Raw genomic sequence first — 13,512 nt, 5'->3', positions numbered from 1 at the left:
TAACATCACAACATTTAGGTTATAATTACAATTATGTGCTAATTCTTATAATGAACACTCCTTAAAATGAACAAAACAAAATGAAAAGACAAAATCTTTATAATGAACAAAAAGCTTAAAATCATTCAGGTGCTGACTTTTTTTTTTTTTTTTTTTTGGTGAGGAAGATCGGCCCTGAGCTAACATCTGCCAATCCTCCTCTTTTTGCTGAGGAAGACTGGCCCTGGACTAACATCCATGCCCGTCTTCCTCCACTTTATATGGGACGCTGCCACAGCATGGCTTGACAGGCGGTGCATTGGTGTGCACCCGGCATTCAACCCGGTGAACCCTGGGCCGCCGCAGTGGAGCACACGCACCCAACCACTTGCGCCACCAGGCTGACCCCCAGGTGCTGATTTTTTAAGGGAGGGTTACATACTTTTTCCAATACAGTTTTATGATTGCATGACGTAAAGTCCTTGATTTCACATTTGTCTACTGAAGGAGGACATGAAGAGGCTCATTTTTTCAGAAATGTTTTATGACTTCAATTTTCCCAATGAGTGTTCTTAATCTGTGTGTAAGGATATTGATCTTGTTGATTGTCTGTCTCTCACACAAAATATAAGTTCCATTAGGGTAGAGATTTAGGGTTTGTTCACTGCTGCATCTCCAGCATTTATGACAGTGCCAGACACATAGTAGGTGCTTAGTAAATATTGGTTGAATGCTGACGGAGATAATTTCCCTCAGATGGGCCTGTTTTGTTTATTATGCCTGTTCTATTAATCTTGTCAGCTTCTCTTCAATGGTTAACAGATTCTGCCAGTGTTCACTGTTCATTAACTCTGGTTGTGTTTCCAGCTGTTCTCCAACACCATTTCTATTGGCTTCATGAAATTCTCCATGTTTTACAAGATGTGTGTGGAGGATCAGAATTGACCACCTCAAAATATGTCTCTTTGCCTTGATTATTTTCAAGAACAAAAGACTCTGAAAGAAACTTTGACCTCCCCCGCTAACTGCCTGAAAGAAATTTAAGATAAAAGGCCTATCCCAGGACAGGCCATCACCATAGATAACTCTGGGTATCTGTAGACTGGGAGGGTCCTTGCCAAGCCCATTCTTATCTACCAAACATGTGCCTTTCCACTTCCAGGTGAAGTGCCTTCCTCCCATTTGAAGTCCCAAACCACTACCTCCAACACCTTCCTTTGTCTTTAGCTGAAGATGATGCATAAACTGGCAGCTTCAGCCATTCTGGCGAGTTGCTCAGTTTTCCTGGGTCTCTCCCATGTAGACATGTTATAAAGCCTTGTTTAATTTTCTCCTGTTATCCTGTCTCATGTCAATTTAATTCATAGCCCAGCCAGAAGGACCTAGAGTGAGTAGAGGAAATCTCTTCCTCCCCTATACTTGCAACCTCACTCTGTAGTCAATTTGACTTGTATTGTTGAATGTTTACAACATTTGATAATTATACTGAGAGGGAACGTAGTGTGGTGGATAAGGGAACAGCTTTGTAGCAGGAGAACTTTGGATAGAATTCAACTCCACCTTTTGCCCCACCTATAGGACTTTGGACAAACTGCTTGACTTCTCTTTGCTTCTCTATGGGCTAATAATTGCGTCTCCCTCATGAATTAACATATGAACTCCCTTAGGACTCATTAACACATTGGTCTAAGAACAGAATAAGTTCTCTGTAAGCATTTTCTGTTAGTATTGTCAAGGGACCAGTCCACATTCATCTGGATAGATGCCAGTGTTAAGTAGGAAAGGACATTTTGGTCAAGGGCTAATTTTGTAAGTGATCGGTTTATTTGTGAATGTAGCAGAAGTTTTCTTAACCAGCCTCAACTTAACCAACTTTCTGGGTTAACTGATAACCTCATTCTCAGTGCTCTCACGCTCATTCTCTGAAAAATACAGTTGTCCCTTGCTATCCTCAAGAGATTGGTTCCAGGACCCCGTGGATACCAAAATCTGTGAATATTCAAGTCCTTTATATAAAATGGGACATCTCATGTCCCCTACACACATCTCATGTACTTTAAACCATCTCTAGGTTACTTATAATACCTAATACAATGTAAATGCTATGTAAATAGTTGTTATACTGTATTGTTTAGGGAATAATGACAAGAAAAAAAATTGTGTACATGTTCAGTACACAGACAACCATCAGGCCTTTCAACCGTGGTTGGTTGACTCCACGGATGCAGAACCACAGATACAGAGGGCCCACTGTTCACTGACTGAAGCCAGTGGTCCCTGAAAACCTCTTCCAACGGGGGCCACTCTCTGGGCTGCTTGCCGTCTTCCCTCACTTGTTTCTTTGTATGCTGTGTAGCAAACGCCAGCTGTTTTTTTCCCCAAGTGTGTTTATGCCAGTTGTATTTTTTTTATTAGAACTGTGTGATTTGACTCAATATACATATAAACTATTGATCTATGAGTGCAAAAAGAGAATTGTAACTTTTAAGAAAATTCAGTTGGCTGCTTTGGAAAGATTCAAAAGAGACAGTTGTCAAAAGATTACTGTCTATTTAGTAGTGGTTATGATAAATGTAAAGATTTACAAAACTGATTAAAAAAAACTAGGATTCTGCACTCAAATTGCTTCAAAAGTGTCTATAAGATTTTCCCTCCATTTTAAAGAAACCAAAACCGGAAATGAGATGATTCAGAGTAGATGTGGTTTATATGCCAGGAAGATATACAGTGGACTGATACTCGTGTAGCTGCCTTGGCCTACATTAACAGGTAGGCAAATGAATGTGCGTACATTTGTACGTTTGTGGTGTGTACCTATCCATATAGTTTTTAGTGACTTCCTGCTTAAACCAACTTTCTTGATTACTAACTACATTGAATTTCAGACAATGGTGACTTTTGCTTCCAACCATAACAGTGGAGGCCGGGATAATAAATAATCAGATAATGATGTCTGATAATCAGATAATGACATCTGTGTGTGTAGAGTCACATATTCTGGCATGACATTAATGACACCTCAGTCTACAGCTCAGTGATTATTGCCTCGTAGTATCTCTAAGCCACAGTGTCGTAAGGACAAAAAGGCAGGTGTGCCATTTAAAACTTTTAGCTAGAAAAGTATCATCTTTGAAATGATAATTTGTAGTTTAATATTTTCTTCAAGAAAGCAGTACCCAAATTAGTTAATTCTAAGAAAAGCATAATAAAATTGAAGATCTCAAACCTTTGCAGCTCAAAACTTAATTGAGGGAATGGATGCAGTGTTGCTTGGCTTCTAAGTCAATTGTAAATATGTAATTTCTCTTCTGTTTAATTTAAATTTCAAATATCAAATAAATTGTCATTTGATAATATCAAATTCTTTTTTTTCACTGAATTAAATAAAATTGTGAATGTTTTTCTTCTTCTTTTCTTATTCCTGCTTTTAAAAAGGCAGTAGAGTATTGCTCAAAAGAGTTGACTGATGCAGGTCTGATAACTTTTAAACACAACTTAAAAAAGAAGAGTGCTCCACTCAACAGTCCTCTTTACCTGACAGTAATTGTGTTTCAGTCCATCAAGAACATGCATTGTAGAGTTATTGTATGCCAAGGACAACTAATGGCTCCAGAAGGAACAGCTGATGTGAACCTGGTTATAGATATACAATTGTAGATATACAATACTGTAAACTCACATGGAAATGATATGTAATCATAAAAAGAAAAGTAATACAGCACAGCAAAGAAGAATTCCTAAGTTGCATCCATTGAAATTAGACAGCTCTGGATGCATGGCTTGGCTTGCCCATTTACCATCTATGTGACCTTGGGCAAGTTACTTTTCTAAGACTCAGTTTCCTCATCTTTAAGATGGTGATAATAAGTATTTTCCTTATGATGTTGTGAAGACCAAGTAAGATGTGCCTGGTCAAGTGTAAGTGCTGAGGAAATGTTCATTTTTTTTTTCTTTTGTAATATTAGCAGCTGTCATCCAAGCAGGGATGGTTTCTAGAGATTCGCCTCAAAATTTCCAGAATCTAACCTCTTTTCACCTCCCTCTTCACTACCACCCTGGTCTGAGTCACTGTCATCTCTTGACAAACTGCTAAAATAGCTTCCTCACGGTCTCCCTGGCCCACGCTTGCTCCCCTACAGTTGTTCCCCAACATTCTTTGAAAACACCAATCAACTTCTTTTTTTTTTTTTTAAAGAAAGCCATCTTTCTTTTTAAGATTTTATTTATTTATTTATTTTCCCCCCAAAGCCCCAGTAGCTAGTTGTATGTCATAGTTGCACATCCTTCTAGTTGCTGTATGTGGGAAGCGGCCTCAGCATGGCCGGAGAAACGGTGCGTCGGTGCGCGCCCGGGATCGAACCTGGGCCGCCAGCAGCGGAGCGCGGGCACTTAACCGCTAAGCCATGGGGCCGGTGCCACGGATCAACTTCTTATCACTTCCCTGCTTTCAGCCCTCAACAGCTTCCCGTCATGCTTAGGGCTGTCCGTGACCCCTCCCCAATATGCACATACACATCCTTGCTCACTCCCCTTCAGCCACATCTGTTTCCTTGCAGTTCTTCTAACATATTGCCACTTTAAGGCCTTTGACTTTGCTGTTCCCTCTGCTTGTAATTTTCCTGGCCCAAATATTCCACTTCATTGAGATCTCTGTTCAAGTACCCTTCCCAGATTACCCTGTCTCAAGTAGGTGGCTCACCTCTCTCTGTCCTCTTATCCAGCTTTCCTTTTCTTCACAGCATTCATCACTCATTTGTACTGCCACCCACAAAAATATACGTTCCACGGAGGAGGGGCTTTTTTGCTTTTATTTACCACTGCATTCACTATGCCTCCAGAATTGCCTGTTACATAGAAGGCAATTAGTAACTCTGTGTTGAATCAATGAATCCTTGAACTTTTTGTTAGGTATTAAGCTTTGAAGGCAGTGAATTATCTTTTCTTCTTTGTATCCCTATCACCTGGCGCAGTTCCCAACTCTTAGGAGGTGCTTAACAATTTTTAAAAAATATTGTTGTATGAGTGAACAAAGAAGGAACTCAGATTGATAGAGAGAGGGCAAATCACATGTGGGTAGTGTGAGAAGCGAGCAATTTGTTTGCATTGATGAGTAGGAAATTCTTTTTAAGTTGAAAAATGGTTGATATAGCTATACGGTACCTCACCCTCTAGAATAATCATCATCAAGTGAAGCTACCAACAAGTTAGCCCTAACAATTAAAAGTTCTAACAAAACATAAGGACTTTTTATTATTATCCTTATTCCTTCTAAATATTGTGAAGATAAAGGAAATAATGGTCTCCTTCTACTGGTGCACTAAGTGTTTTTAGGTTCTATGTCCTGATTAATCTTCCAAGCCTTGGGTTTAGGATTTTAAGGCAATCTAATAAACCTTGATCTGGACACACAGATAGTTTTGCATCTTGTTAGCATCTTGGTCCCCCCAATGACTCCAGGCTTCGGAGTAATGGAATCACATGTATCCAATGATTTAAAGAATAGCATTTGAGCAAGCTTATATTATCATATATATTTCCTTTGTATTGTTTTCATTCTTTTGAGCATAAAATGATTATGCACTGGCTTAACATAAATTAGTTTGGAGAAGGGTGTTAGATAAACAACTTGGAATTTTCCATGGTAAACGTAACTTGTAGAAATGTAAATACAAGAACTGTAGACGTAAACTGATTTCCTAGGCACAACCTACCCTAGAAATGACTGTGTACACAGAACAGCCTCAACAGCATCTAAGCCACATGCAAATTAACAATTAGTTCCTATCCCCGTTGCAGTTTACAGGAAATGCCTCATTTACAAGGAGGCAAATGAGGAGGTGGATGGGACTGGGCAGGGCTGGAACCATTCTGCTTAAGCCACATGATTCAGAATCATGTGGTGGGAGTTGGGTGGGAAGACTGCTTCTGCCGGATTCAGGGATAACATGCATTATGATTCTTAAAAGTTCTTAGAAGTGTCCACATTTTCATTTGCTGCTTGGAAAGTTTTCTTGAAATATTCTCGAGCAAAATTTCACCAAATATAATTAGGTACCACTTTGTCACTTAATGGAAATAAATCACAAACTGACCATTCTAACCTGACAGAGTGGAGAATTTGTGACCCAGATTGTGTCCAACACAGTAAGCAGGTGTCTCAGAAATATTTTGTTGATGGGTAGACAAATTTTATTGTTATTTGTGGAGCCAAATTAAAAAAATTTTAAAAGATGCTTGCATTTAATCAAACAATTGGTTATGCATTAATATTTTCCCCAACTTTTGTAGTATTGACACTGCCTATGTTGTAGTGCCAAGTGTAGGAATATAGGCCATTGGTACTCATGCATTGATGATGGGGGTTGTAGACTCAGTAATCCTGAAAGAAAGTCAGATTTACCATGGAAGTGAATATTTGTCAAAGATGGTTTACAATTCATTTATGGCATTTGAAATCTATGAGTTCTTGCCTAGTTTACGCCTTCCCGGTATACAACAAGAGCATGATGATCCCTTCCCATTACCATCACGGTTCATTCCCATGGCGTGCTGGACCCAGCTGGTATGTGCTCCTGAGAGCCCACTGTATGCATTTCTTCTTAACACCATGTTCAGCGACCTACACTTTGGTAGCTTGAATTTTGACATATTGGGAGTATTTACACCATGGAAATTGACCTATGGTACAAATCAGGCTCCCTCCAGAGCTAATTGTTAAACATTTGCCAGCACATCAGTGTTTGTTCTCCACTCCCACCCCCAATCGTTCTAATTGTCTTGTTCCTTGCTTGCTGTTAGAGCACAGTGGAGGCAGGCAAGCCAAGGAGTCAGACATCTGGATTAGAATATAGATTCCTTTATTTAAAAGCTCTATGACCATGAACAACTTATATAACCTCTCTAATACCCAGTTTCCTCCTTAGTAAAATGAGGTTGATATAGGACCCACCTCAGGGTTGTGAGGATGAAATGAGATGATGTATAGTGAGCACCTAACAGTGTCTGGTACAGAGTAAATGCTCAATAAGTGGTATCTATTAGGTCAATTCTTTTTTTCCAGTAGTGATAGTCATTCATTCAACAAGTGCACTTGGAATAGCTATTTGCAAAGCATTTTTGATTCTGCCTGTATAGTTTTAAATGTACAGATAAACAAGAATAAAATACAACCCCGAGATTCTGAGCTTTCAGAGCGCACGTTTGATGTCATGTGGACTGTATATCTGGGCCCTTGACATATGTCTTGGTTTGCAGTGGACAGATAGTTCCTAAATCTGGTTGTCTTCTCATCTCCTGTTCGAGCACCTTTGTCCCACCAACTACCTGTCCTTCTAAATATCCTCCTCACCCCTCCATTTCCTTCCCTTTCTCCACAAACAAGCAAACCATCTTCCCAGCACAGGCAGATCGCTCTCAGATATGTGGTTATTAGTACTCCTGCATGAATCACTGGGTGACTGCTTTTTTATCCCCCAAGGCCAAGAATAGAAGGCTTGATTTCCCTGTGAGAATTAATCTTCTGGCAAAAGTGCTGTCCTTGTCTAGGAGATGTCTCTACCTTCTTCCCATCACTGGTTTCCATCCCTTCCTCTCGCCCACTCAGCACCACGTTGTGCTCAGAAGGGCATCCCACACATTGGGCATCCTTCTCCACCTCAATCTTCCTTTAGTGAGAAAAACGGTTATTTGTAGGAGCAACGGTAATATTAAATTCCAAACCCTTCAGATTCTTACAGGTGGGAGTGAACTGAGATTGAAATAATTGAGAATAGAAGCCTTTGTTGCAAGGGGAATATTAGCCTTCTGCTCTTCAGATATTAAGTGTTCACAAAACTTAAAGCCTCCTGCTTTCTGCACACACAGGCTTCTTGTGGAATTCTTCAAACACTTGAAGTGCGTCTTTTCAGCATGATCAGTTTTTCAATAGTACTTACATTTCAGAGCTGTTTTTAATTGTGGAAACACTCAAGACAAGTATGAGTTGTTTCATGTTTGGAGCTCTTTTGCCACCAATTTTAAACTGTTGCTTTATGTGAGCAGCTTGAAAATGTAAAAATTTAAACCTTGGCATTAAAGTATGAACAGACAGTGTCAAACACTACTTTCCAGCTCATTTAACTAATTGATAGACTGCAACTGAAAAATGTTTTATAGAAACTATTTTTTTGTTAGTATAATTTATCACCATTAATATACCCTCAGTACCCTATTGTTTCCATAAAGTACTCATAGGCATCAATAGTATTGTTCAGCTTCCCATCATCATATTTTCAGCATAAATCAAATTGTTAAAAAAAATTAAATGATGTGTTTATGTATATTTAATATCTCAATAGTAGATTTTTCAAATGTGATTTTAGACCAGTTTATTTTTTTCCAAAGTACTCACACTCAATTCTTTACCAAGAATGAACACATATCCAGTTTATTGGGCTTGATCATTTGAGAAACACCACCACCATTCACTTTAAACATTTCCTAGCTTTTTACAGTGGAAATAAATAAACGTAATCTCTCATGATAGAAAAATGAATGTTAGATTTTTCAGAGCCAAAATAAAAACACTTTAGAACAAAATTAGGCCAAATCTTTGAAATTTAAAGTGGTGAACACCCAGAAGAAACACGATATAAAACTTGCCAATTACATGCCTGCCCGGAGGTCGGAACTGAATTCCTTTATTATTTTATTTATTTATTTATTTTTTTAATTATTTTTTTAAATTTTTCTTTTGCGTAAGGAAGATCAGCCCTAAGCTAACATCCGATGCCAATCTTCGTCTTTTTGCTGAGGAAGATAGGCCCTGGGCTAACATCTGTGCCCATCTTCCTCTACTTTATATGGGACTCCATGTCACAGCATGGCTTGACAAGTGGTGAGTCGGTGCGCACTCAGGATCCGAACCTGTGAACCCCCGGGCCGCCAAAGCAGAGCGCGTGCACTTAACTGCTGTGCCACCGGGCTGGCCCCTGAATTCCTTTTTAATAATTTAATAATTTCTTCTCTTTCTCAGTGATACAGGAACAACACCTCCAGAGAGTGGTATTTTTGGATTTATGATAAACTTCTCTGCGTTTCTTGGTAAGTACACAATAATTATTATAAATAAATGAAAAATTCGCAATCTCAAGTGAAGTTAAATGTGTTATTTACCATTTGTGTATAATTTTTTATTGTTATTTTTTAACAGACTTTATTTTTTAGGACAATTTTAGGTTCACAGAAAAATTGAGCAAAAAGGTAGAAATTTCCCGTATACACCCTGCCGCCCCCAACCTCCTCCATTATCAACATCCCCCACCAAGAACGGTATGTTTGTTACAGCTGATGAACCTACCTTGACACATCATTATCACCCAAAGGTATAGTTGACATTAGGGTTCACTCTTGGTGTGTATAATTTTCTAAAAGTACAGCCTTTGCAACTAGAATTTTGCACTACTTTGAGAAACTAAAATGACTAGAAATCCAAAGTTATTTGTGACCTCATTATAGAACTATTCTTCACTTCATCGGTTAATATGCTACAAGATTTTGAAATAGATTTTAAATGTAATTCGATTTTTAAAATTGTGACTTATATCCAATGCATTTGTGTAACCCAAAGCACCTAATGCATAAGCTAATGTTTCTCAGAGTGTGTTCTGAAGACAACTTACGTGACAATCATCTGGGGTGCTGGTTAAAATGCATGTTCTGGGGCCACACTGCAAATCTACCCCATCAGAACCTCTGGGAGTGGGTCCCATGGATATGCATTGTGAACAAGCTCTCTCGGGGACTTGGATACTCACTAGAGCTTGCGAACCACGGACAAAGGGGTTGTCTCACCTGTTGGAGAAAGGGGAGAGGAGAAGCAGGGAAGTTTGTCTCCAACTCCGGTATGATGTCTCTTTTTGGTTCCTCAAATGCACCTGAGATAATAGAATACAACCCTCTCATGCGCCAGTTAATGTAATGACTGAAAAAGTCTACTTTGGGCTGATCCAGGTGTGTAGATATAAAGTGCAGGGCTCTTTCTCTTAGCGCTTCCATAAACCCCTACCCTATGGAACAACTGGATGTTTGCCAGGGGCCTCTCATGTAACTAGCACTTTCTGTCCTGCTCTACTGGTGCAGGGTGGGAAGGGAGAGAGGCTGGAAACCCTACTTAGTGACCTGGCATCTTTGGAATTTGTTCATCCTACTTGGTAAAGAGCAAGTTTCACCCCTTCACCCATTTTTGGCTTCTCTTCCCAAGGTTTTGGAGGTGAGCAAGGGGAAGTAGAAACAGGAGTGAACCAATCCCAGTGCCCTCTTACACCATCCTTGCCCAGAGTCCAGATTTAGAAGACAGATTATTTTATCACTGACAAGCGATAAATGTGGTTTTTCGCTTCTAGGCAAGGCAGAATCTAACATGAATATCTTCGTTTAAAATAGTCTATGATAAATCATTAGCTTTTAACCTGCTCTTTAAAATTCAGCAAAATATTACAGCCATCACACTATGTCAATACACAGAAATCTACTTTATCTTTTCAACCTATGCATGATATTCATTTCATGGATGTATTATAATTTATTTAATCAGTTCCTGTTGTTAAACATTCAGGCTATTTCTGATTTTGCAATTTACCACACTAAAGTAACATTTTTTGTGTGTGTGAGGAAGATCAGCCCTGAGCTAACATCCAATGCCAATCCTCCTCTTTTTGCTGAGGAAGATTGGCCCTGGACTAACATCCGTGCCCGTCTTCCTTTATTTTATATGGGACACTGCCACAGCATGGCTTGACAAGCAGTGCATCAGTGAGCGCCCGGGATCTGAACCTGCGAATCCCGGGCCGCCAAAGCGGAGCACACGTACTTAACCGCTACGCCACTGGGCCGGCCCCTAAAGTAACATTCTTTTGAACATATCTTTGCATTTTTATGTGTGTTTTTCTGTATGGTAAATTTGCTGACTTAAAGGGAATACATATCTAAAATTTTGATAGCTATCCATTTATTCAACCTTCATTTACTAAGTGCCTACTTTGTGATGGGCTCTGTGCTTATGCTTAATGCTGGGGTCACAACAGCAGACAGACAGACAGACAAGGACCCTGCTCTCATGGAGATTACATTTTATTGTCAAATTACTCTCCAAAACACTAAATGGTGTTGATTAATTGATTAGCTCTTTGGAAAAACATACCTTTAGTACCCTCCTCACACCACTCAAAACCAATGGCAATTAAAGAACTAACATAAAAAGCAAAGCTACTAGAGGATTAAATTATAGGAAAACATTTAAAAAATCTTAGGATGGAAAAGCTTATTTATGCTTACACAAAACCCAGAAGCTAAATAAGAAAGAATTGACAGATTTGAGTAGATAAAAAAATTACAACTTCTAGGTGATCAAAGATACGAGAAACAAAGTTAAAGACAACAGACTAGAGGAAAATTTGTAATATTTATAGCAGACAATAAATTAATGTACATAATGTGTAAAAAGCAATTACAAACTAAAAATGGACAAACTCAAGAGAAAAATAAGAAAAAAATTATAAACATGCAATTCTCAGAAGAAGAAATGCAAATGACCAGTGGACATACTGAAAGCTGCTCAATCTCAGTAATGATCAGATAAATCCAAATGAAGCCAAAAGGTTGCCATTTTTCATTCATTAAATTGGCAATAATTAAAAAGGCAAGGGCATGCAGAATTGCTGTCAAATTCTTCTGGTGGGAGCATAAATTGCTACAGTCTTGGAGCAATTCGGAGATATTTCTCAGCATTTTAATTGTGCATGGTTTTTTGACCCAGTAATACTACTTCTGGGAATTGGTCTTTCAGAAACACATGACAGTGTGCCAAAGATTTATATACAAGGATATTCATTGAGCATTGTTTGTAATAGGAAAAACATAGAAACAATGTGGAAATCTATCATTAGAGAATGATGAAATAAATATGGCATCTCACCAGATACCATGATGAGACCCCTAAAAACAAGAAGTAGACCTATTCGTACTGACATGGCAAGATCTCCAAGGTACATTTTTAAATGAAAAAAAGCAAGTCACAGAACAACATATGTACAATAGCATTTATGTGAAAAGGATAACAGCCAAGGTGGTGTGTGTGTGTATGTGTGTGTCCCCATCACACTGGGGAGAGGGTAAGATGCAACGAGGAAGGACTGGGGTGGGTGATTGGGGAGACTATTGCAATCAGGAAACTGAAAGTACAAATTTTAAAAAAGCAATATGAAACTGTCTCCATGTTTTTCATTCTAAGAAATCAAATAATAAAAATTCATCAAAGTACCCTTCTTTTTCAGGTGCAGCCACGATGTACACAAGATATAAAATAGTAGAGAAGCAAAATCAAACCAGCCGTTTCAGCACGCCTGTTTTTAACTTGGTGTCATTGGTTCTTGGATTGGTGGGATGTATCGGAATGGGCATTGTAGCCAATTTTCAGGTATGACCTGAGGTTTTTTGGTTACTGGGAGAGGTGGAGTAAATATGTCTGGAGGAGAGAAGCAAGAACACAAGAGGCATGATTGTACCAGTATAGCTATCAAATAGTTGATGAGTTTATAAAAATTATGATACTTTGCTTTTTAGAGACAAAACTTTTTTTTTTTTTTTGTGAGGAAGATCAGCCCTGAGCTAACATCCATGCCAATCCTCCTCTTTTTGCTGAGGAAGACTGGCTCTGAGCTAACATCTACTGCTAATCCTCCTCCTTTTTTTCCCCAAAGCCCCAGTAGATAGTTGTACGTCATAGCTGCACATCCTTTTAGTTGCTGTATGTGGGATGCGGCCTCAGCATGGCCGGACAAGCAGTGAGTTGGTGCGCGCCCAGGATCCGAACCCGGGCCACCAGTAGCGGAGCACGCGCACTTAACCGCTAAGCCACAGGGCTGGCCCCCTGGAGAAAATCTTTATCGTTTGAAAATGAGTCCTGCCTGATACTTGGGACAGATGGGGTGCATGTTTGCCTGATTATGAGGGAGAGCCTGCTTCAAATCACGCTAAGGGCTCTGCATTGCTCAATGTTCTTATTGATATGGTTTAATGTGTTGGGAGAGCTATGTCATCCATTGTAATGATTTCACTAAGAATGTGAAAATATTTGTGTGTATGAGTGTGTGTGCACGTTTACCAATTCTCCTACTTGAACCTCAATTCAAAGAATGGCATCTGATCTCTTCCTTTCACAGATGAAGATATAGGTACATGGAGGTGAAATAATTTGCTCAGGGTTACTCAGTTAATTAGTTTCAGAACCAAAATATGGCCCCACTGGAGCAAATTAACTTATATGCTGACTACTGCAGAGTCTGCTCTATGTATTCTTACTGTGTCAAGTGTTTGAAAAAACCCTACTTGTTTTATTCCAATTTATGGATTCCTATTCATCCCAAGGTCTCTTTCAGGAAGGCAGACATATTTTTCTATAGAGACAATATTTAATATTTTAAAAATATTTGTAGTATTTCAAATTAATACCAATTATAATAGTACTCACCTCATAGGGTTATTGCAAGGATTCAA

The 13,512-nt window shown here is 39.0% G+C and overlaps 1 protein-coding gene across 2 annotated transcripts in view; it reads left to right on the top strand.

The window, feature by feature from the left end:
- Nucleotides 1-13,512, top strand: part of DRAM1 (DNA damage regulated autophagy modulator 1) — a 36,332-nt gene that overhangs the window by 4,721 nt on the left and 18,099 nt on the right. For both annotated transcript variants that reach the window (XR_015556373.1, XM_004418025.3), the window contains exons 2-3: nt 8,993-9,060; nt 12,291-12,433. Coding sequence is in view for 1 of the 2 variants with exons in the window: in XM_004418025.3 (XP_004418082.1) it covers nt 8,993-9,060; nt 12,291-12,433 (211 nt within the window). In the remaining variant the exon portion in view is untranslated. The remainder of the gene's footprint in view (nt 1-8,992; nt 9,061-12,290; nt 12,434-13,512) is intronic.

This window comes from Ceratotherium simum, chromosome 25, assembly GCF_057802395.1.
Source record: "Ceratotherium simum simum isolate JZ-2026a chromosome 25, ASM5780239v1, whole genome shotgun sequence".
NCBI lineage: Eukaryota > Metazoa > Chordata > Mammalia > Perissodactyla > Rhinocerotidae > Ceratotherium > Ceratotherium simum.
This window is presented reverse-complemented; position numbering and strand designations above follow the sequence as displayed.